Below are 26,376 nucleotides of genomic sequence, written 5' to 3'. Positions count from 1 at the left end.
ATTTTTGTATTTATTCCAGTATTCCTTTAGGATGAGTCTGTTATTGATTTGTGACAGATATGTTATTTGCCATGCCATTAAGAATTCTAGACAAAAATGAGAAGACAGCAGACCAATTAGTCCTCACTTTGTACATGTTTACATTAATAAAGCTGAGTACTGCCAAATGCACTGACCGGTAATCTGTAGCTAAATTTCCAAACACTTTAAATCAGTCCCCTAAACACACCTGATTTTCTTCAAGAACCATCAATTATTCCCAGGGAAATTGGTCAAAACATTTTTTTTTTTTTATAGTTTTTGTGTAATCCTTCTGACAATCAAATAAACCAACCAACCAACAACATAAGAAATGGACGGGGGCGAAAACAAAAATCTCTTGGCAAAGGTAGCTGGAAAAAACATCCTGTGCTCCTTTAATATCCACATGCTATTGAGGATGCTTTTGTTAACCACACAGCTTCCAACAGAGTTATAAATGTCTTGTACAAAAAACAGTTGTGCTGGAAAATAATTAATTTCAACCTCATGTGATTCTCATCTTCACCATGTCCACCGTGTGTCTGGAGCTCGTCTGTCCTGAAGGAACAGCACAGCAGCTGATAATCATGGATTATGATAGTTTCCTCCTTGACCGACCTCTGCAGCCACGCACACACTCTCCACCCACACTCACACATAGACACATATGGTCACATGTCTACACACTATGGGTTTACTTTGCACAAAAACACTCACTTGATATCCTGCATACGCACACGTCACATCATAAGACCATGCAGTGCAGTGGAGTGTGGCTTTTAACTGACCATCTTATAGCTTAGCTCAGATCAGCAAACTACCATCTTTCTTTGTTAGAACAGCCAACTCCACCTCTACCTGCACCCACTGCCCCTGGTTCCATGACTGCAGATGGTACTGGTGTAGCAGGTGAGGAGAAATAAGGTGGATGGCACTGATGGCACTAACTGTTGGTGCAGAGTGATGAATTTTTCATCACCTTTCTCAGCAAGCCACTGTAGCGCTGCTTTTTCATTTTCCCTGGCCATCAGAAACAATGGCTAAAGAGAAAGATTATAAAAGTAAATGCTGATATTGACCCAGGGGAAGGTACATGGAGGCTTCAAGGCACCACAGCTCTGACAGTGATTCTGTGATATGGACATCACAGTACTGATCTTATGCAGAGAGATGGAAATGGCTTTCATCACAGCAGTCCAACCAGCATATGAAGCTTTTTCTCAATGCAGTGTGAGAGTACATTTTACCCATTACCATGACAACATAAAGGTCTGGGGCTCTGTGTGTGAGTGGGTTTAACAGAATTATGGGTGTGAGTAATGCGGCCGATCTCTCAAAGGGGAAGTGAAGCCGGATGACGCAGGCTTACCAGCAGAAAAGAATTAAGCGGCAGCCAGGAGAAAAGATGGTGGCCGTCGATGCTGTGAACATGTCGAGGCAGATTTAGATGAGCAAATACTGTGCACACAAAAGCTAAAACACACAGTCAAACATAGAACGCACTGAATTACACAAATTAACGTCTCCCACGCAACCACTCTCTGTCTCGCAGAGGAAAGTGAAGAGCCTAACAGAGACTAAGAGTGACATGTCCATATTGTATGAACTCATCACTGTGGCTGTGATTACCAGTTGGAAAAAAGATTGAACTAGTGCTCTCATGACCTTTCTCATTGGCGCTCATGTCTTTTCCAGCCACGTTACTTCTGCGTTGGCGTTTTACAGATAGCACATGGACAAATCTTATTGGAATGACCTTTCGTCACAACATCAGCTGCCAATGATTCATACACCTGCTATTTGAGCCAAGACCCCCCATCTAACTTTTTACCATTCAGATTATACAGAGCAATACAGGGAGAGGAGACGGATGAAGAGAAAGACAATGAGAGCACAGGTCAAGGTGGCCCTCTATTCCCTCATCTGCATTCTGCCAGAATAAACATTTCTATTGTAATGCCCCCGTCAGTTCCCCTTTACCCCCTTCCTTTAAGTTAGTGTCTCTATGTCACATCCCTCTGTCTCTTCTCCCATTCACCTTGTGCCCGCCATTTGTGTCCCTCTATCGCTGTCTTTGCCCCGCTGTGTTTTTTTTGGCAGATATAGTTAATTCCCACTGCTTTTCAACCCCTGCAGTGACTCCATGGCCTGGCTACACAATTAGGAGCTCATTACTTGCTAATACACAGACGAGAAGACAGACAAAAGGAAGTCTGTGCGTTTTTGTGTTGTGTTCTCTCTCTCTCTCTCTCTCTCTCTCTCTCTCTCTCTCTCTCTCTCTCTCTCCCCTCTCTCTCCCCCCAGGCACTATTTAAAGTAAAAGGGTGCAATTTCTCTTCTCTCCGTTTCACTTTCCTCTTCATCGTACCCTCTGCTGCAGTACATCCTCTGCATAATGAACCTGTGTTTGCTAACAAGAATTAATAGTTCAATTTCCATCACCAAAGCATTGTTTTGATTAAATTAAATGTACTCTCAACACAAATGACGTTTGAGTTTCTAAATGCCATTTTCTGTCTCAATTAGCAACAGGTAAGCTTAAGTGTTTCATGAATTCTGTTTACTTTATCGTAAGCCATTTCTTTTTCACTTTTTTCTTTGATGGTTTTATTTGCAGTTGTTTTCTTCCCATCATGTTCAGTGCTCAGGCTGTGTGACGAGAAGCAAACTGCAAAACACGAGTCTCACAGGTGCAACATAAGGTCAGCTCTGGCAGCTTCCCTCCGTGCCACTGTCTGCATCATTTCTCACTATCTGGCTGGCCCTGGCTCTGCGGAAATGCCCATTTTCTCGGTAAAGTGTCTCATGGCGTGGCAGTTGGATGAACTCTGTGTGCACGCTGTTTACCGACGTGCTGTGGAAAGGCCGACCACATGATGAAAGGGTTGCAGGGGAGTGTTGACATTTATTTTTTGTGTTGCCGTAGGGAAAAAGTGTGGAATCAAAATTAATGGGATAGATGTGTTTGTTTGACAGGGGAAGCAATTCCCTCTCAGATCTGATGGAGAATTCAAGCCTGTAAGAAGATATGAGTCTCGCAGGCGTTGTTTGTACCATCTCTGTGGTCACAGTCTGGGCATTCTTTCTCTTTTTTCTGCTTGTGTCAAGCAGTCAGATTTTGACGAGTGAGCAGCTTGCCAACAACAAAATCTTATTTTAGTCATCTTTCTCCTCCTCATCCTTGTCCCCACCTCCATCAGCTCCTCTCTGTGAAGGTAATCCCAAGGTGATATTAATAGGCTGGAATGCTGTTGAAAATGCCACTGTCATCTCTTAGAGGATTAGATGGACAATTGCTTCTGTGAAACACGAGCCAAGAAATGACAACAAAACTACTCTTGTGTGATCACTGTGCAAGTAAGTCGCTTTTTGTGCCCTAAACTGTGCTTTGCTGGCCTTTATGAGTTTCCACTGTAATACATTTCCTGTATGTTCTAATCTCCATTTTAATGAACTGCAGATGAACTCATAAACAGCCAAAATAAACTGATGCAATGGGATTATAGGCTCAATGTGATGTGTGATCCCCTATTAATAGAGGAGCAATGTGTGATTAATGGGACCTTGTTTTGCCAAGCCAAGCTAATTTGGCAAGTTACCGCCGTTCCAAGAACCTAAGGTGGTGTAAGGCAGTCATTTCAAGGCTTATTTGATAAAAGAGAGGGCGCTAAATGAATGCATAATAATAAGGCAGAGGCTAATGAAACAACCAGTGTTGTACTCAAGCTGCCAGAGAGCTGTGTCTGCTTATTTGTTTGCACCTTATGCATCTTTACATTTCCAATAACCTCTATGGATGCATACATAAAGACACAGGAGTTAGCTCCAGGAAATAATTACTTAAACACACAACTGTACACATAAATATATATTAGAGCCTGAGTGATATGGACTTTTGATGAGCCAATGTCAATATCAGGTGGTAAATATATAGAGATATTTTACAGTTCAATCATAAACTTGATGATAAATAACTGCATAAAAAGAAAATATAAGAAAAATAAATATACAGAACTTGAGTTAAGAAACAAAACATAATTGTTTTATTTGATGCACATGTTTTGTGCATTGAAATTCTTGTAAGTTGTAGTTTTCATATCTTTGCATATCGGCAAATAGAGCTGTTGTTTCCAAAATGTCGAGATGTTCTGATACCAGCATCGGATATACCTCAAATATTGCTGAAAATGCTGCGTTGGGCATAGACAAGTACGCAAAAATCTACCATCAGATACCAGGTCCTTAAAGTATATTATTTCCGCCCAGATAAAAAACTGCTCCTCCAAAACAGCAGTTGTGCTGTACTTCTGCAACTGGCAAGAACTGTTTTAAGAACGATGAAGAAGAAGTGATTTCCTGTAGTGTAGCATTAGCCACAGCTAGTTAAAACGTATGCAAGACTTCAGGTGGCACTAGTGTTGCCACTTACAACACTGGCTATCTCATAAAGCTTTTGAAGAACCAACATTTGAAATAAACAAAATGTTGAAATAAACGATTAATCCAAATGTACAGACCTTGTTTTATTATTTCATAATATAAATTATACTTCACTGTCCCTGAATAATATATATATATTATATATATATGTATGTATATATTATATTAACCATCTGCTTTGGAATAATTGTTTCAATTGAGTCTTTGAAATCTTCAGCAACTGGTCTTTGTTCAAAATCCACTGTCGCTCTCCTACGTAGTCTCTTTATGGTATTCTCTTCCTCTCTCACTCTGGTGCTATTTCAGACCACATGTGCTCTATCAATAATGCAGACGCTTTAACAAGGCTGAGGCTTTTAAGAGGACTTGTCAGTGCCCCTCCCGTCGAGATGCCTGCTAGACTCTGGGTGGCCACATCCTCGTAGAGAAGTCTTCAGATTTTGTGCTGAAACCAGGAATACACCTGCCGTTATCCAACATTTTAGAATTCATTTTTATCAACATCAAAGTGTTTTCTTTTGAACCCTATCAATGCTGGAAAGCAGTTAATACTGGTAGGGCAAGAAGTCACTGTCTCGCCAGGGATGCAAATAACTGTGCACTGACTGCATAGCTGTAGGCATTGATGAACTAGAGCAAGAAAGGAAACACAACCGCTCCATCTTTATTAAGTTCGTATTCTACTTGAACATATTTTGTTTGCATTTCTATGCAGACAAAAGAAAGCTCGTGCGGCATTGCAAACCCCAGAAAGCCTCATGCTGCACTGTTAGTGAACTATATTTTCAGGCAAAACCCAAGTGGTGCAGCCTGCCTAATTTTGTGTGTGTGTGTGTATGTACGTCTGTGTTTGAATTAGTTACGAGGGGGTCTTGAGGAATAGAGGATGTTTGTTTTCTGAGTAATGCTCTCTGAAATCATGTTTATCCTTCAATATCTGTAAGATGCCATAAGCTATAGGATGTTAGAAATCCTGCTTACACTGGCATGTTGACTAAAAATGTTTGGTGTGAGTCTTAGAGAGAAAATGCAGTGCAGAAACAATAAAATAGCATCTTTATAACAAGCAATGACTGGAAAATGACTGTCTTCTGATGTACCCATATTATCCCATATGGGCGGCTGTGGCTCAGGAGGTAGAGCAGGTCATCCACTAACCAGAGCGTCGGCAGTTCAATCCCAGTCTTTCCCATTCTATATATTCTTGGGCAAGATTTTGATCCCCAAATGGCCCCTCTGTGCCCGCAGTCTATGAGTGATGTGTGATAAAGGGCTGCACTTAGATACACTGTATGAATGTGTGTGTGAAAATTAAATTAAAATTGTTGCACACATAGGAAAAACCATTAAAAATAAAGAGATCATTTAACATAAAGCTCATATCCTCCTCTGTCTGACACGTAATACAATTCTGCTTACAGTTCAAAGTATTGTGTTCCTCCCACAAGGGTAATGCTGTAAACGTTTAAGTTAATAAAGAGAGAAGAGTTAATACTAAGTCCACAAGCCAAACAATAGCCTCTTAATCAGCTGCATGGATGGTGACTAATCCTCCTTCAGCTAATAGGAGAGGACAAGCTCCATTGTTTGTTCGTCCAAATGGAAGCAACAGAATTCGGGTGATGCCACAACCTGTGGGAGCCGACCGCTACTGCGGCTGATGATGTTGAAAATGAACCACTCTCTTTCTGAGTTTGACATTAAAGACTTTTATAGATTTGGTCTGTCATTTGGTGGTTTTGGGACGTCCTTGGGCTCTAATTCCTTTTCTGGTGGTTGTGGAGCTGGCAGCAATCAGCCTGGTCGTTTTAATCTGGTCCTGTTTCATATCGGCCACACAAAGTATTTACCCAAGTTTGGGTGAGGGAATATTTCATCAAATGTTTCTCTTTTTACGCTTTCAAATTTGGATTAAACATGAGGATGGCTCCAGTTGTTTTATTTGTGCTCCCCTCTGGGAGGTTTTAATACATGCAAAAATACTCATCACTGTGTAATATGTTGCCTGATATGTTTTCCTCCATAAAACATTCAATAAACTGCTGCAAAGGATTCAAATTACATCTACTCCTTAGTCCTCATCTGAAATTCCAAAATCTATGAATATGCAAATTTTGGGATGTCTCCAGGTGCCGTGGCGTCACGCCCACTGCTGTAGTGTCACTGGTCTGATTACACTCTGAGCACAGTTACCAGCCAACAAAGTCACACAGACTTGAAATTGAACTATTAATTCAAAATTATAAATGTGCTTTGCATGTAGTGTAGATATTGTTTACCACTAAATTCAGAGTGAGTGGGTGGAGAAATGTTCAACACCAGCAGCTTCTCCAGGATGTTGGTATATGTATTTACTGAATTGTTCATGCCGTTAACAGTGGATGCAGCTTAGAAAGCATAGTTGTGTTTTGTTATTTTAAATTCCATGGGGATAATGGGGACAGCACTACACTGCCACTGGCTATTGATGGAGGATTCTTACACTTTATTTTACTCTCTTCAGAAGCTTTCATGCTGCTTTTGTTTAAGTTTATACCTCTCTGTGACTCTGTGTGTATGTGCATAGTACTCTGACAAAAAATAAAATGTATGAATGGTGCAGACATTTCCATTTCACAGGAAAGCTCTACTTCTGCCAAACAGAAAGGAAACTGATACATGACTATACTCTACCAATAAGCAACATTGGGTTCACCTGGAATATAGAGCGCAAGTGTTTTTTTGTTCAATTTTGTTCTAGTCAAACATCATGTTACCTCTCACAGGCTGATTTCAGAGACACACAGCCGACCCAACAGACATGGATCTTCCAATAGCCATGTTTTGTCCAGTATAAATATATTTTAAAAAATTGGTAATGATTTTTTTACATGTTATCTTAAAACCCTTGTGAAAAAGAAATGTAAATTGTTTAATATGTTTAATATTTTACATTAAACTATGAATAACTATAAATTAAAATAAGACACAAACACAGAAATATATAGAACTTAAAAAGGAACTTGAAAATAATATGCACATGTTTTCTGCATTGTTTATTCTGTAAAATAAAAGTTTCTATATAGGCAAACATACATTCGGACACTAATGTGTTTGTGAAAGGCTCATATTGGCCGTTTTCTATCAGTCACTTGATAATTCGCTCAGGCTCTAGCATTGATTTAATTAATGTAACACTGGTATTGGATCAACGAATCATTAATGAGCTTTAAAATGGAACAAGCCCTTCAGATCAACATCAACATTATAGATATTTTCCCTGTCACCAAAATCATCCCACTTTTACTTTTTCAAAACGTTGTAGAAATCTGTAGAAATGAGGCTACATTGTATTAAAACTTCACAAAATTGCAAAATCTATCCTCCAGGTGTTTTACTTTAGCTGTCCCTAGTAAACGGAAAAAGATGATATCCAGATAAAAGATCAATATGTCTCCATTACCAATCTAAAACAGCCTGCAGCTTTAGATGTGGTTTACAGAGACAAACCACGCAGCCTCTGAGCTGTTTCACAGTTTCTTTTTCTCACTTTTAGGATAGAACTAATTAGGATTACAGAACAAACTTTGCCTACTACAACCACTTCAAAAAAACTCTTCCACAGGCAAAGATGAATTAGTGTTTGAGAGCTTTTTTTTTTTTTTTTACAAATGATGTCTTCTAGGTTTTTGCCATCATTCCTACTGATTACCAATTGTATTACTTAGATCCTGTCAAGTCAACGTGAAAGTCAATTAATCTGCAATTTAAAGTTAAGGTGAATATTTAATATATTTCAGTTCAGGAGTGGAGAAGGAACTTTGGGGACATACTGAGGACTTATCAAATAATGTGTTTTTCCTAAGTAAAAGGATACTTTGCAATCTTAAGTATTTCATTGGAATAGAAATTTGGTCAATGTTTTTAGTAATTTCTGCTTCAATTGTTTTTACTAGTGATATTTAGCTGAGGTTTGTTTGATTTTGTTTGGAGAACGTCACCACTGACAGTGATGTGACCAGGCCCACTAGAAGAAATATGTCTCACTGTGTCGAGTTTGTTGTAAACACTCAATTCACTCCTGGTTGTACAATGGTGTTGGAGAATGGTGGTTCTTCTCTCACGAATATCTTTGATATGCTCTGACATCAACATGCGTAGAGCACACAAACCAACAGCAGCCACGTTTAGGTAGTGACGACTAAAATAGCAACATCAGATTATATACATGTCAAATCAAATCAAATCAAAATCAAATCAAATTTTATTTGTATAGCCCAAATTCACAAAACACATTTTGCCTCAGAGGGCTTTACAATCTGTACAGGTAGTGACACCCTCTGTCCTTAGACCCTCGGTTCGAGTGAGGAAAAACTTGCCCACAAAAAACCCTTTTAACAGGGAAAAGAAGGTGGAAGAAACCTCAGGGAGAGCCACAGAGGAGGGATCCCTCTCCCAGGACGGACAGACGTGCAATGGATGTCACGTGTACAGAACAACGCAACAGAAACATATTGTACAATTACAATGAAAAACAATGATTACAGTAGCAGTGGTGGTAATATGTAACAATGCTACAATAATAAACAAGTTAATATTAAAGTCATGGAATTATGAATAATAGTAATAACAAGAGTGGATGTCAGGCAGGGCCATGGCAGTAGTGGGAACCACGATCCAATACAGGGAGCAGCCATGATCCATGAGAACCTGCTGGACGAGAGAGCACAGAAACTCCAGGGAAGAAGTTTGGTTAGTAACATGCATTAATGAGACATGTATGTTTAGAGATGGGGATGATAATAGAGAGAGAGAGGGGGGTGGGGGTGTCCCCCGGCAGTCTTATCCTATAGCAGCATAACTAAGGAGCCCTAACTTTAAGCTCTATCAAAGAGGAAAGTCTTAAGTCTACTCTTAAAAGTGTTGACCGTGTCTGCCTCCCGAACCCAAAGTGATAGTTTTTTCCATAGAAGAGGAGCTTGATAACTGAAAGCTCTGGCTCCCAATCTACTTTTGGAGACTATGGGAACCACAAGGAACCCAGCATTCTGAGAGCGTAGTGTTCTGGAGGGGTAGGAGGGTACTATGAGCTCTTTAAGATATGATGGTGCCTGCCCATGAAGAGCTTTGTATGTAAGGAGGATACTTTTAAATTCTATTCTGGATTTAACCGGTAGCTAATGTAAAGAAGCCAAAATGGGAGAGATGTGATCTCTGATCTTGGTTCCTGTTAGAACACGTGCAGCAGCATTCTGAATTAGCTGCAAAGTCCTAAGAGACTTATTGGAGCAACCTGATAACAAAGAGTTGCAATAGTCCAGCCTAGAAGTAACAAATGCGTGGACTAGTTTTTCTGCATCTGCTTGAGATACAATGCGTCTAATTTTGGTGATGTTACGTAGGTGGAAGAAAGCAGTCTTTGAAATTTGTTTTATATGGACATTAAAAGACAGATCCTGATCAAAAACAACTCCGAGATTCTTAACGGTGGAGCTGGAGGCCAGGGTGATCCCGTCTAAAGTAACTAAGTCTCTAGAAAGAGAGTTTCTGAGGTTTTTGGGTCCAATTACAAGAACTTCAGTCTTGTCTGAATTTAACATCAGAAAATTGTAGGTCATCCAACTTTTTATATCCTTAAGACATTCTTGAAGTTTAATTAACTGATTGGTTTCATCAGGCTTGATCGATAAGTATAATTGGTTGTCATCAGCATAAAAATGAAAATTAATGGAGTGATTCCTAATAATGTTCCCTAAAGGAATCATATATAAACTGAACAGAAGTGGTCCTAACACAGAACCTTGTGGGACTCTGTGACAAACTTTGGTATGTACGGAGGATTCATCATTGATATGAACAAACTGGGATCGATCTAAAAAATAGGACTTAAACCAGCTTAAGGCGGTTCCTTTGATGCCAATTTGATGTTCCAGTCTCTGTAAAAGAATTTGATGGTCAATGGTGTCGAATGCAGCACTGAGATCTAACAAGAGAAGTACAGAGATGAGTCCTTTGTCTGAAGCCATTAGGAGGTCATTTGTAACTTTGACTAGTGCAGTCTCTGTGCACTCTAAATCCTGACTGAAAATCCTCAAATAAACTGTTCTTATGGAGAAAGTCACGCAGCTGATTGGCTACATGTGACAGAAAATATTGCAGTGACACAACAAATTAGACACAATTGAAAAAATATTTTTCTATGATGTAGACGTCAGAAATATATCAGAGGAATATGGACCAGGGAAGATGTAAGCTTTCCCTGGCCTCTCTCATCCACATTTGTCCGCTCTGGGAACAACAGAGGCTGTTGGAATAAAAACTGACTCACATCAACACCCTTACTGTTGTTCCCTTTTAAGGAGGTCTTATTTTGGGAGTGTGCAACACAGTCAAATCTACTATGAAAGATATGGCCTACATATACACACACTATGGAATAAACATACTCAGCTCTGAATTATAGAAGAGCCAGCCTTGTGCATAGATGGAAATTGGAACATATGTCATATTGTGCACACATGACAAATGAAAGCATTGGTCTAAAATTACTGAAACAAGTTATGCAGGGAGCGTAAGCATTATTCCACTGTACCAACAATAGTGTGTGAGTTTAATAAAGAATTACGGATCAAATATGTAAACGTGTAATAAGAATATTTTCAAAAAGATTGAAAACAGCTTAGTGATTTAAATAAGCTCATGAACACCACATGAAAACTGGAGAGGTATGCCAAATATTTTCTTACTCTAAATCTGGATTATTATGCAGCTCTGTACCAAACTGCGTAAACACAACATCTCATCTCCATAAACACCAAAGTTAAATATTACTGGATCTGCACCAATTCTAATGAGTTCTTCCCGTCCCTCCACAAAGTTCCGAAGTAAATCAATACTTTTTCCGTATTCCTGACGGACAAGGGTGACACATGATGTCCTTGCTGGAAGTTTATGTAATCTGTTTTCAAGGTGGTTTATAAAATAGCCAATCTACATCATCAGATGGTACTGTGCTCTTTTCTACATGGATTAATATTAAGTGTTTGCCTTAAAGGTTTTTAAATCTGCACAATGATTTGAATTTTCACTTTCTTGATGCCTGATTGAATTATTCATTCTTATAACAGGCCTTTGTTTTTCTATTGTTGTCTCTCATGTGGATTATTTAACAAGTGATTGAAATGATCAAAGCATGCATGAGCATTTTAGAAATAATAACAAACCAACTTTACCTGAAGCTGTATTCCTCTAACACTTCTCAAATGTACAATATGTAACTTTGGCCGAGGGATCATGGGATCATCTGAGTTGGAGTCATCACAACCATTACCTGACATGACTCAGGCACAAATCATGTTCGGAGATGAGGTAATGTGTTAAACTTTTATTAACATCCAGTTTTCTGCTGAAAGTTACAGCAGAGACAGGTAAAGCCACGTCTAAAGCTGATATGGTCCAAATAAAAGGCGAGCTCAATGAAACACACCATAACCATGATTTCTCTAAATTTGTTGGAAAGATTTTTGATTATACAAGTACACAAGTCACCAAAATGTATAACAAAGGCCTCGTAGTTTTAGACATTTTAATGAAAGACTCTCACACATGTAGGTATAAACTGAGTTATTGACATGGACATAAATGTGGAGCATTGACATAACAGATTGCCCTTACCTGCCTTATGACCCCAATTCAGCTCAGAAAACATTTTCTGTGTGGCCGTTAGAGGCTGAAAATAGCAAAACAATATATAAAGAGGCAGAGGCCAAATTATATCCGGTGTCACATCCTGTTTGCTGACTGTTTCCTTGCATGATTGCTCTTTTCTTAATCATTGCCCATTAAGGCCTTGCCTGCTCTGTTGATCTGAGCTTATGCTGTCCTGCCTCTTTGTCTGTCTGTCTTTAGGGTGTCTTTAATTAATGTGGACCAGGTTCTTTTCACTTGTGCTTATTTATACTGGGCGCTTCAGTGAGCACATTTCCTCTTTTTGGGAAACTCTCTCCTTCTCTTTCCACCACACTCACACATGCACAATGAAAGAGACAGCCAAATCTCCCCCACTCCCCTGCTGCTCTCCTCACACCCGGTATAGCCAGCCTATTAAGGGTAGGTGTGTAATTGAAAAGTAAGTTTCTATCCTTGAACCTGAAAAAGTTGAGTTTTCATTCCCAGCGAGGCTGTATCGATTCTTTCCTCCTTTATCCTCAAACGTGAGCTCACCTGCTTGTATTGACATTCCTCAGCTTCAAACTGAATTTCACATTGTTCACTTGAGCATGGTGGTGTATTATTGACGACAAAAACCTCACGTGACGAGATGGTTGATGAAATTTTGGTATCTGTAATGGATAAAAAATGTTTTTCCTCAGGAGAGCTCAACAGCTCCTCTCTTATAAACATTTATTGCATATTTATTGCGATGCCTCATCCACAGTCTTGGTATAACCTTCACTTCTCACTCTTAAAAATAAATTTTTGGGGCTGTTTCAATCTTAGCTTCAACCTTTCACCCTGAGTTAGTCAATGCAGGTCAGATACAAAAACCTGCTGGAGAAGATGGGGGTTCATGCAGCAGCAGCTGCACCAGAAGTCATCTCAGATACAGATTCGCTGACCTTGTCGCTCAGAGAAGTTACTCGAGACACTTACAACTTGGGAGTAAATGCCAAATATGTTACTATCCATGTCTCTATTTCTTTTTTTAATTACCCCTCAAATTTTTTCTCCCTTAATTTCCTCATAATTCAGCTGTACCTAATTTTTCCTCTTCATCTTTTCCTCTTTTTTCCCAGTTTTCCTTAGTGAGCTTTCAGTATTTTCTTGTTTTCCTTGTTGCATCTCTCTTGGCCTTTCTTACCCGACAACACACCACTTTTCACCATCACCCTAATGAGTACTGCTGAACAACCCGAGGCCCTGACATACCCCATAGGGTTTTAAAGGGGATACACGCTTTAGGATTTATTACATTTTCAATACCGCCTGTTGAGAGAGATATAGATTTTACTGCCAAATTAACTGCCCAGTGTTGGCAGGGTGTGCTGACATCTGGTATGAAAATATTCACAAGACTTGGGAGACAGTGAGCTGCTGGACCATAGGCTGTTTGTTTGGCCTATCTTTGCATATGCAGAGAATTGCTTAGGGTGCATTGAAGTCTCTAGGCCTTGTTGGAGTTGGAAGCATTTGTGCACTGAGCGAATTCTTGCTCCTTCATATGGACAATACAGGTCAGAAGAAAGAAACTGTTGTTGAACCACAAATTAGACCCCTGATTATGCAGGAAGTTCCCTTTTCTATATCAAATGATGATTCAGGCAGGAGGGGAGCACTGTAACAACAGCTGAGCTACAATATAGAGAGGGGAGAAATTCACCCTTAGTTACCCAGTGAAATGTTCTTGCAGTCGTGAAAAAAGAAATATAACTGCTAATTAGAAAGAGTATCCAGCCAAAGCCTGGAAAAATCCTGTGAGTTCGATTTTAACAATCAAAGCATATGTCCAAATTCACTTTTGCTCGTTTAGCAGAGGGAAAAAGAGTTTGCTGTGCCGGGCACGTTGTTCAAAAGGTTTGTATAGTGTCTTAATTAATCATGGGTGCGATTTAGGCATAACATGCTATGCACCAATCAGAGTGAGTTCTCCCATTCCCTTTCATTCCTTTTTTCTTGGGTGATTGGATCTCTGTGCAGAGGAAACTGAGCTTGAGTGGGCAGTGAAAGTGTACACATCATATCTGTAACAAGCAGAGTATATGCACATCATTCACCCATAAAGATATGCATACTGTTTTGATAATTTGCCTTTAAAATAACAGTGAAATACTGCACCAGTGACTTCAGAAGTTTTTGTTGGTCATAAAGCACAATTGCCTCCCCATGCCTCAAGATAACAATGCACTTGACAGCACCTTATTTTAAGTCCAACGTGCCCATGGGGGCTTAGATGGGTGCTTGTACATTTGCTATTTAAATAACGTGGACGCTGGAAGGGAAAATAAAATCTAATTGGTTTGAAAGTAGCAAAGACACTTTGCCTTTGGCACCAGTTAAAGATGGATCTCTAGAATCTACAGTCTAAATAGTGTTCTTTATGGTGACCATAGACTGTATATAAAGTACATCAATCAATCAAATTTTATTTGTAGAGCTGATATTCACAAATCACAATTTGTCTCATAGAGCTTAACAAAGTGTAACATCTTCCGTCAACAAGAGTGAGGAAAATGTGAATGTTTACAGTATTTATACATAAGAAAATGTCAGTAATGGTACATTCAGGTGCTCATTTACCAGTTTGTTTGGTTTTGTTATGATGCTTTAAAAACAGGGTCAAACGTCATTGACTGACAGCTGAGACTGGCTCACGACTGGTCGAGCATTCAAATCATTGGTTCTTTTACTGCACCACGGCTTCATCCCCAGTAACCATTGATCAGACTCTGGCCCCAAAAAGATGATAGCATTTATATCTGGGATATTTTGGCTTCTTTTCTGGATGGTTGCTGGAAGTGATGACGTGTTGTCCATATATACAGTCTATGCTGGATAATGCCCCAGAGGCTGGGAGAAGAGTGTTCAGAGACAAGGATAGTATAGTCAACATTTACCCTAACTAATTGGGCTACACTTTCACTCAGTAAGATACGCAAGCATCCTGCATTATCCCTGCCTTATGTCCTGCAGTTCTCTTCCTCATACGCCCACTGTGTGACCACAGTTGTACACAGCAGTGTTGTGCAGCTGTGGATAATGCCCCGAGCTGTCCACAACATATAATAATAGTTAAAAGCCTGTAGATGAATGAGTTGAGTTACTGCTCATGGACGCTGTCATGTCCATTAAAATTCTCCAGGTCACCTTGGGAGTGTTGCAGAGTCCACAGAGAACTGTAGAGTTACTGTAGAGAGTTATTACACCGTTAACAAGCTGAAAGAGCAGCCTGTAATGAGCTGTGTAGCCACACTTGCTGCGGTAATGAGGGGGGGGGGCTTGTTCGTCACCTCAATGGTAAACCACTGTAAGTATTGAGGCTTATTACTGTATCGATGGAATGACAAGGGCAGGGGAATGAGTTGTGTGGAGCCTGCCAAGTGGGGGACTCTCAAACTGGGTGTGAGAAGTGCTGCAAAGGGTTTTGCAGTGTTAGAGGCTCATGGGAACAGATGAGCTGTCTGTCAAACACAAACACACACACACACACACACACACAGAGACACACAGTACACACAGTCCTGTCTTTTCCTTCTTTCTGTCACAGGGTCTCGAAGCAACTCTCCAATTAACCTGATGTCTCTCAAACCGCAAGTGAACCACCAGTGCCTCGATGTCATTCCTACACATACTTGTATGTGGGTCAGAATGGAAATTTCTTCGACTTTTTTGTTTCGTTCCATTGTCAATATCTTTTGAATGTGATATAAACTTTACCCTGTGAGTCAGAGCAGCAGCAGTCTGAAAGATGTACTGTTATATATACCAGAAAGATAACAATAAATGCCCCAAGTGTGAACTTTGCGATAATATCCTTGATAATTCTGCCACATGAATTTTTCATTGAAATTAGTAGCACAACCATATCATAAGCTTCTCCAGCACCTCAGCAGTCTCTGTTTATTTTTTGCATTGCTGCTTTGTCAGTGTACTTTTCTTTTTCTCTCCAAACTGCCTGTGTTTGTGTAGGTGCCTTTGTCTAAAAGAGCTGAACAAACAAGGATGGCAGGGGAAGAGCCAGGGGAGACAACGGTGTTTTCTCAAATAGATTGCAAAAAAATTACATTTGGAAGTTCTCAAACATACTGTACCCTCATGGCTGTTTGAATTGTATAGTCAAGTGGCTTACCATTATAAAGTGCTGTGTACATGTAAGTGTCTTATTATATTGGATAAGAAGAGTCTACTGCATGAATGAGTATTGTGAAGGTGATATCTGTGTGGATTGCATCTGTTCCTCAACTGTTGCATGTCCACAGACATGACATCCAAAAGCTCCAGTCCTCATAAATTACAAGAGCCTTTTTGTCTTGATGCCTCCCTCTTCCTGTATTGCTAAAGACAAAAGAAGGCTTTGCATCATCTCCTCAGAGGTTCAGAAAGGTTGTGCTGTCTCATTTACGAGGATCTGTTTATACTTTTCCACCAACCTGCTGAGGTAAAAGGGCAGCAGGAGAAGGATGATGTAAGAACAGATGATCTCCACATGCCAGTTATTCCACGGTAGGAAGTGGCTACAAACTGCAAACTGAATATCAACGAACTGCGTCGACCCTGCCTTCGTTGGTTGGGAATTCACAATCGTGTCCAGGGGGTCAAAGCTTTCTATTTGTATCACAGTGAGATAGATTATTCAGTAATGAATACTGCCATGTCAGGATTGTGTCTCTGTAATGATTAAATATAGAAAACAAACCCTGCTTCTTCTGCACAAAGTGAATTCATTTATCTAATTTATTTTGAAATTCTGAAAGAACAGATGCAGCTTCAGATAGGTAGGATATCCCTTATACAAAACCTTTTTGCTACATCAGTGTGTGTCACGCACAGTCACTGTTTGGGCAGTCTCAGAGGGAATTCCTGTGTTGACAGTGGATATCCAGGTCAAGACCTTTCTCCACTCAGCAGTGACAAATTGTTTAGATGTTTTAGGCCCAGACGGCATTTGGACTAATCTTTATGAACAGCTATATTCATACGAATGCAGATAAATTAAAAAGCAGACAGACGATGCAATAATCGGTAGGTTTACCTGTGGCTAATCAAAGCCTGCTCAAATGTGATTGGTCAAATGAGAAGCTCTTTCGCAGACAGACTCTGCTGAAATCTGAACCTGTTTTTTGAGATCACTGTTTGTCTAAACCACCCTGTCACTTAAGACTTAACGGTCCACCTCTTGGCAGCAGGTGCAGCTCCTGCGTCCTGTGGCCCTATAGGTTTGTTTACGAGCTAAATTTCTCACTGCATAGCGTCAAACCTCAGCTGACGGGCCCTGTTTCACATTCTAACCCATTATGCCACAGCTGCACTGCGTCAACTTAGACGTGCCCTGAACTAGTTTGGGTTGCATCCTTCGTAACTGCATATCTGTGCATCTGTGTCCATGGCATATATATCCACTTTGTTTGTGTGACTTTTGTTTTTGTATCCTTATCGACCCCTATTATGATATTGCCCAACCCTTACAGTGACGCATATGCCCACAGTGCTGTTAACACTGAATGACCTCCTCTGCGTTTGTATTCATGGATTCGTCCTCTTGTTTATTTGCCCACAGATTGATACGGTTTTTTGAATAGAGCACGGGACGGAGATAATAATTTTGACTATGGTGATGAATATCACTGGAATGCAATATCCCGCTACCTGTCTGATTTAGTTATGGAGTAAGAATGTAATAGTCTATTCTCTTTCTTTTTCTTGTCCTCCCTTCTCTCTCCCCTCTATCTGTATATCCACCAGAGAGCCAGCTGCTTCCAGGGAATAACTTCACCACAGAGTGCAACATCCCTGGAAACTTCATGTGTGGAGATGGGAAGTGCGTCCCCGGTGGGTGGCAGTGTGACGGATTGCCCGACTGCTTTGACAAGAGCGATGAGAAGGGCTGTCGTAAGTCCAGTTTCATTCTGTTATCAAATCTTTTTTTGTGTGTCTGTTAGCTGTGCCTTAAAGTATCCAGATAGCCAATTTAGTCATGTCTCCTCAGCTCCTGAACTCCCCTCTCACTGAGCAATATTGCTGTTGAGGTTTTCCTCCCCTCCTCATCCATAGAGCCACAAGGGCCATTTAAACCTAATGCTCTGCCAACTTAAATGAATTTCCCCATTCAATCCTCAAGTCGCTCTCTCCCACAGCGTGCACCCTCCTCCTCCTCCTCCTCCGCCTGCAAGACCCTCGGCCCCAGTTTAGCACCAGGGCAAAACTTAATACCATCAAAGCAAAGACTGATTACTTCTGTGTGCAGAAATAGTAGCACATGCATAATTCTACTGTAAGGCTACAGTAATAGTTCAGATTTGATCCTCAATATAAGTGGGGTTTGATCTCTCTGGTCTGCTGCTCCTCCCTTTCCTCTGAACGTCTCAGCAAGAGCTCAGTACAGAGATGCGAGTGCTGATGAGGATTGACTGTGAGGCCCCTGCCGCACTGAATGGAAACCCCACATGATGTGTTACTCTCCTGTTTTTTTTTCTTCTACCACTCCACACCGTCCCTCTTTAATTCATCTGATGATTTTTGGCATGTAATTTGCTTCACAGAGGCTTGTTTTCAGTTAGAAAAGCATATTGCCAAGAATGCATACTGCAGAGATTTTGTTTCCCTCAAAAAAAACTCCAATGGTTTATCCTCCTTTGTGACGCCTCGTGCTCCTGTCTTTATTCAGCCGTCACTTCTCTCATTGTTGTCTCTGGTTCACAGCTCAGAGAGCAAGCAGACTGCTTTTGACAAAGCTGTGTCCCATAGCATACCATCACACACACAGACACACATACACACACACACACACACACACACACACACACACACACACACACACACACACACACACACACACACTCACTATAGCCAAACTGTAGTCATCAATCTCTGTAGTTTGTAATGCCTAGGTCATCTTAGTTATACTGTATGCATGAAGGGAAATGTGCTGTCCTCGCCTGTCTTCTTTACTCGGTTACAACTGACATTCCTGTGAGTCTTTCGTATGATCAAACTTCTTAAGTTGATGGGTTGTGTGCCGCAGATTTTCATCACTCAGTGACCTTAAACTGTCAACAACTGTCAGACCTGGATAAGAGATAATAATATTCAGATGCATTCAGAGTAACTACCTCAGAATTAAATACAGTTGTTGTTCCCGTTCTATCTTATTGCGCAGTTAAAGTGTCAGTTTGTTACATTTTCAATCAAAAACACCTCAAGTGCTTTGAACCTAATGACAGGACTTTTGATGGTTGACACTGCATGCAGTACTGCTGTAGATAAAAGCAAGTTATCATAAAGCATCAACGCCAGCCTGCCTCCCTGTTGTTAGAAGTCTATATATGTCTGTTTCTGACATTATCTGCTCTGGCATAAGTGGGTCTTATTATCCTCAGATAGATCGCTATTTGTCAGTCGATATCTCCGGTGACTGCTTCACACGAGTCCCCAGACGGACCTCTGGCTCCATTATGGGCTCTGCAGGGACAGTCTGACAGACGGAGGGAGGGGGGAACAAGGGAGCGAGGGAAGGGAAGGAGGTAGAGAGGAGGACTCATTACGGTGGCTACAGCAGGAGCTCTGTCTGAATGTCTCTTCTTTGAGAGGAACACAGTGCCTGGAAACTTTGAGACTGTGGCACAGCTCTGAAAGTACAGTCATAATTAGTCACCCCCCTCTAAGAATACACACACGCCCCTGTTTTTATCTATATATATTTATATATACATATTTCTAGATAGAGAGGGATAGCTTAGTCTCCTTCTGTCAGTTAGATGAATAATATATTTCAGAATAGACTCCTTAGAAAATAACTTTTATTAAATGAAATATGACTATGAGACTACCCTGCCTCTCAGTACCAGCTGGCTCCATCTCCCCAGTGACCCTAAAAAGATAAGCAGTATAGATTATGGAAGGATGGACGGACTTTCAGACTGACTTTTATATAACCTAGTATGAAATCAAACAGGGTATCTGGTGACGTCTGCTCACTTGTGATTACCATGGAGGCAGAGCAGTTTTGACCACCACAGGATATAACATTTCCTTCCATCTGTAATATGAGCAGTTGGCTTCTGCCTGGAGGTTTCCCAGAACATTTGTTTTAATTCACCATCAATGTGTTTTTTTTTTCCTCCACCTCTTTCAATAATTAGCCAATTTTTAATGTGCCAGTAATGAGACTGTACTGTAGATCATTAAAGAGTTATATTTTTAGAAACCCTTCCTTGCTTCTCTTTCTATTCTTTTTTCTGTAGCAGTTAGGCGCTGTTGGACAGTTTGTGCTTTGTAGCCAGGCATATGTAAATAATATTCTTATTTATTTATGAAATGTTTGTGGGAGCATTAAATTCTCTGACACATCTTTTGCTGTGGGACCCGTGCCTATTTTTACCACACGAGTTTGCACCAGAAGACAGCTGTAGTTAGAGAGTGGAGATCCCCTGTTAAGCAGACTGTGCTGATGTACGTGTCTCTAATACGAGGAATTCGCCTGCAGAGCTCAAAATAAAGGTCATACTTTATGTGTCTCTGTCTCCAAAACAAGGATTTTGTTTTTTGAACCACTGTGGTAAAATTTGCAAACACTAAAGAGAACAAATCAGTTATGCAAATGACTTGGCAGGACCTGTTCAAAAATTAATTTTCATTTGAAACTGAATGAAATTTGTAAAACTTTAACACACTCACCTGCACATATGGGGTTGCAAGTGTCCAAACCAGTATTAAAGTGTGTTGGAAGAGAGAACCAGTATTTCGAGGGTATTTCAGTGACCGCCATAATAATAGCTATTTGATATTCCTAAAGGATAAGGAAAGAAGCATCAATTCTTCCTAACTTATCTAGCATGAGACATAGGACCATCCTTTACGACAGGAAAGAAGAAATGCTGCCCCACAATTCTCTCCTGCAGCAACATTTAAAGTGATACAACCTCGTTGTTGCACCTGGAAACACCTACGGAAATATTAAACAGACCAGCTGTTTTATTCTCCTGACATGCTCCAGAACTGATGTAAAGCAGAGTAGTCCATAAAAAACAGAAAGGATCTGAAGTTGGTCCTGGCCTCACGCAGCCACTGTCTTTCCTTTCCACCCAACGCTCCTCTCCTGTTTGTTGCTTGTTCTGGTCCCTTCTGGCACAAGGGTCAGCTTGAGTCATGTAAATATGTTTTACTGCCTTTTAAATAACATTCTGGGCTGTAAGAAGAGAGGCAACAGCTCCAGCCTGAGTCTTATTGCATTAAAGATGCAGCTTATTGTATTACTGTCTTGCTGCATGAGGCCAGGACCCCCTTCAGATCCTTTTTATCAAGTATATGTTTTATGGACTACTCTGCTCCACATGAATTTAACTACATTTTAGATGAAAATCTGTATAATTTATTTAATTTACAAAGTGTATCTCCATCTGCTCTATGTGGGTACATTTGTGTGTGTGTTTACATGTTGCCAGGTCTGAAGGGGATTTCAAGCAATGACTCAGAGAGAGGCTGCTGACTAATTCCCCACGCAAAAAGGTCAAAAGTACCATCCTGCTCTCTGGTGTCCATAACGACAGCCTGGGAGACTGTTAGACAAAATGCATACTGACAGAAGAGAGAGGGAGCAGAGCTGACTGAGCTTACTGGGCCTCATAGCCAGGATTAGCCTCTTTGCCCTTGTCTGGGCAGGGCATGAGCAGGCGAGCTAGCAGAGATACATAGTAGGGGTGAAAGGGTGAGTGGTCATGATGTGTAAAGCAAGACATGAGGAATCAAAGACGGGGGGAGGCAGAAATGCTGTGCAGAAGAAAGACAAGAGAGGCACATTTCAATGAAATGACTATTCTGTAGTAGAAGTGCTGCAGGCTGAGGCTGTGGCCTTTTTGAATTATACACTTAAAAACTCCTTAAAAACTCCTAAGAAAGTTGCGCTTTAACTTTTAATTGGAGGGGCCTCTCAGCATTGTTAGTGGCTCCCAACGAAACAAACATCAGAATACATCTACTACACCAAAGGGCTGCTCATCTCCTCATGTAACGCTCAAAATCAAGTTGTTCTCGCACGTCAGCATAAAGCAAGGCAATCAAGGTGGTATTGTTACTTGTTGTACTGCTTGTACTGTCTATTTTGTTCTGCAGACCATATTTTCCATAAAAAATATCAGGATTGGGGTGAGTATAGGCGAATTTCTTCTCTCTAACAAGTCTCTTTTTGTTGTGAAATATTGTATGGTTTCAGTCCTCTGGGCGTTAAAACCAATACTATAAGAAGAAAAAAAAATATTCTTCCATTTCAAGAGAGGCTGATTTAATAAGCTGTAAAATGCATCATTTCTCACTTGAATACTCTCTGAGGTTTAACTTTATTTTGTTTGCATGTCCAGGAGCTTTTTGTGGAAAATGTTGCTTTCAGACCTGCACTGATATTTTCCAATCTGTGAGAATGCAAATATCCGAGTCCATGTGTGTGAGCCCATGTGAGAATACAGGAAAATGACATTTATGACTTTTATGTACTGATACATGTAGAAGATGCTGACAAAGATGTCCACTCAGAAAGAGGACAATATTCTCCTGCATGCTCTACCCAGGCACCACCGCTCGCCTGAATGTTCTGAATGAGACTTATACGGAGAATGAACTGGTGCGTTCTTCATATGAGGAACACAAGCTCTGTAAAATTTTCGAAACCAAATTTCTGCCGTTCATGTCTGAAAACATCTTTATTGTGTAATAGATAATGCAGAGTTTACTGCACATTGGAGAAGTCTAGATTTAAATAAATATGTTAAAGAAAAATTAGTTTGAACTACATTCCAGTAAAAGGAAGCAAATCTTTATACTTTATGGTTTTTGCTGCAGGAATTCACTTTACAGTGCAATTCTTGGCCTGTTTCATTCAATCTCAAACAGTTAGCGTCTCACACAAGAGTTGATGAATTTCCGTTATTTTAGAAGTCTATTAATACTTCATTAGAGTGAGCAATACAGCCATTTAGAGTTTTCATTACCTGATGAACTGTTTATTGATCCTGTTACTTCTTCATAACAATTAGGTGCAAAATAAATTAAGTTTATTGGATTACTCCAATATTAATGCATTATTGCTTTTTGCAGTCATAACACAATCAAACGCCTGGAGCAACATCAATGGTGCTTTTGTTTTTTGGGGGGTTTTGTGTGTGTACTGACCTCTTCAATATGCTCATGAGACACTGAGTTCAGAAGAGCTGCTAAATGCTTATCAACAGCAAAGTTCTGCTTGACAGCAGGAGTGGAAATCGCTTAAAAGACTCCTGAGACAGATTGATTATGATTTAGATATCAAGGCTCACACATTTCTTCCAATTCTTCACCAGACCAACCACGGGTGAAGTGAGGTGCTGAGATTAGGAGAGTGTGCATGATAGGAGCAATGACCAATGCACTGATGCAAACACAAAGAGCCATGTACCGCTCACAGATGTGTTCTGTATCTTTGGTTACGTTTTCATCTGTGATTGTTTGATAGTTTGCAGGATAACACAAAACTACTTAACTGATTTCCGTGAAACTTTGTGGAAGAGTTGGGTGTGACCCAAGAAAGAACCAATTCAATTTTGAAATGGATCCAGATAACCAGACACATCAAGGAATGTCTTTTCACTTTCTTTGAGATGGCAGGATATAGGGTTAGCGTTAGCGTTAGCCTCGAAGAAGGTATGCAATCTCCAAGCATCTTCCAAGAAGGGTAATGTTTTCTTCGGTGTTTGTGTGTCTGTCTGTATGCCTCCTTCAAGAAACTTGGTGGAAGCATACGGTATGGGTCAGAGGAGAACCCATCAAATTTTAAAAAACTAATGGTTATGAAAATAGGCATGTTTAGGGGACTGATATCGATAATTTTGTCCGAATCTGTTTTAATTAAAAATTTGATCTAGAGAATTTAACCTTAGTTTTAAAGGGGACTGTTGGGTCTAGGTGGAGGGTTGAACTCCACTGAGTGCCATTCTAGTTTTCTTCTGTTGAGTATTGTTCAGTCTCAGTTCTGCCATGCTTAACAGCCGTAAAGGTCTTGTTTCCTGTTTGTTTGTGTCTGTGTGTAGACTTAGACAGACAGAAGAAAAAGCAGGTGGGATTGCAGGAGTTTGGGGGACTTAGACTGGACACTGTCTCAGTTTGTGTGTTTTTATTAACCCCTGCGAGTAAAATAAGAAAAGAGAATCCAATAGACAGAAAACAGAGAGACAATGGAACAGTAAGAAGAGCAGTGAGGAAAGCAGGGGACGGTTTAATGGGACTTAGTCTGGGGCATCTCATGTGCTTAATGGTCGATTGATCAATGAGCGGGTGTAATTAATACCAAGGGACATGGATCAAATACTGACTAGGATCTTACATAGTCTCTTGCTCTGATTCTGTCTCTTCCGTCTTTTTTTCTCTCCTCGCTTCATCAATTGTCACAAATTAGGCAAAGCGATTCATTCAGAGTCTTCAAAAGAATAAGACATGCTCTCTCATCATTTTACAATACAATACAATGTTGGGCACTACCAGATCAAACAAGGCAATTTCTGCTGTAAGTTACTTTCTGTGATGAATATTGCAGACGGGTTATTATTTGACAGATCACTCGCTGCTTTTTCTCCCATACCCTTTCCTTCCCTCCCCCTTTTATTGAAAGTCATTAAAATATAACTGATATTTTGCACATGCGCCTGCTGCACGGCCACACATGCTTCCTCATCTAGTAAGAAGGTTGATGGTTATGCAGAAACCCAGAGGCGTGTGAATGTTTGTCCCTTGAGGTAAAGCTATGCAGCTCTATAACAGTGCAATGCCTTTTACTTTCTTTACAACTGCAGTGCAGGACTTAGACAGTGAAATGTGTGGAATGATTATTTTGATCCCTCATGCCCTCTAGACTGAAACTACCCATGCCCCTCTTGCTTATTCTTTGACTCCATTACCTATTGATTTCCTCCCTTTCTGAAATGCCCAGCAAGGTCAGAGAAACCTTTGAAGTCGTCAGCTGTCTCTGCTCTCTCTCTGCCACTGTTCTCTCCCTGCTCACTCACCACTGTTCTCTTTCTTGATGGTCTCTTCCTCCAGTCCTTCTCCTCACTCTGCCAATCATGCATGCCCATCACGACCCGGCCTACCTGTGCCGAACAACTTATTTTGCTCTCTGGGGAACCGTAAGAGAGGGAGGAAAGGGGGAGAAATGAGGAGAAGGGAACCAAGGTGCATATTGGTGAAGAGCAAAGCATGCAATCTGCAACAAGATGCAGGGTGACACGTATGCTGAAGCCACTGGGGAGATAATGACACTTCAGAAGAGACAGTAGTCTCTTCATGTTACATTTTACTAGTAGTGAAGATGGTGGAAAATATTTTAAATGGATGCTTGGAGAAAGTGTAGTATTCTCATTTATAGATGTCCTTATGGAAGAATTGTAAAAAAAAATAGTCACCTCCTTATGCAGTGTCTGTAAATGTGTAGGAGACAGTAACAAAGACTTTTCTGGTGTCGCTCTCTCGGTTGTGTGTCCTCCAGCTGCGCATTTCTGTGTGATCCAGCCAGGTTTTTCTGCTCGTGATAGTCTCACCTGAAGGAATCAGCTCCACTGCAAAAGTCATTCGTTTTCATTTGTGCTGCTCAGTGAACACTGGAACTAAGTTTGGAAGCCATCCAGCCCGCTGTCTGCTTTACGTAAACAACTTCTACAAAGGCTCAGAGATGAGAAATAAAATTTGGCAAGAAACTAAAGCAGCTCAAACCGGGGAACAGAGTCAAGACAGAGGGAAAGAAAATAGGATGAAATTCTTGGTAATTGTTTGAAGAGTAAGTCAGAGGTGTTGGAGTTATTATTGAAAATTGAAAGTCCTGGACATGGAATGAACAGAGTTATCAAATTAAACATACAAAGCCTGTGTCTTTACCTTCTCTTCCACACTCAGCTTGCTCCCTCTAATTAATTTTTGTCTTGCTTCGAAAACCGCTCAGCACAGGCTATAAAGGGCCACGCATCCCCAAAACAAAGCTAAGCACATTAGCTCCATCTTTCTCTCCCACCCACGAAGTTCCCTTCATGAGCTTGCCCTTCATGTGACTTTTGTGCTAATTTGGAAAACAAACTCAGGGTCAAATGAATTCTGCCAGCGGTAGAAGTGGTAATGAGGATTCAGAGGAGGGAGGCAGTGAATGAGGAATGTCAGAGCAATAACAGAGCTGTCTTTCTTGCCAGGTCTGCCAAGCAAATAAATGAATCG

General features: G+C 40.5%; 1 protein-coding gene across 6 annotated transcripts in view; it reads left to right on the top strand.

Annotated features, from left to right (window-relative positions):
* The window catches only part of ldlrad3 (low density lipoprotein receptor class A domain containing 3), an 84,851-nt gene that overhangs the window by 10,115 nt on the left and 48,360 nt on the right, over positions 1 to 26,376 (top strand). For all 6 annotated transcript variants that reach the window (XR_011243430.1, XR_011243431.1, XM_069528372.1 and 3 more), the window contains exon 2: positions 17,899 to 18,045. Coding sequence is in view for 4 of the 6 variants with exons in the window: in XM_069528372.1 (XP_069384473.1) it covers positions 17,899 to 18,045 (147 nt within the window). In the remaining 2 variants the exon portion in view is untranslated. The remainder of the gene's footprint in view (positions 1 to 17,898; positions 18,046 to 26,376) is intronic.

The sequence above is a fragment of the Paralichthys olivaceus genome, chromosome 7 (assembly GCF_024713975.1).
Source record: "Paralichthys olivaceus isolate ysfri-2021 chromosome 7, ASM2471397v2, whole genome shotgun sequence".
NCBI lineage: Eukaryota > Metazoa > Chordata > Actinopteri > Pleuronectiformes > Paralichthyidae > Paralichthys > Paralichthys olivaceus.
This window is presented reverse-complemented; position numbering and strand designations above follow the sequence as displayed.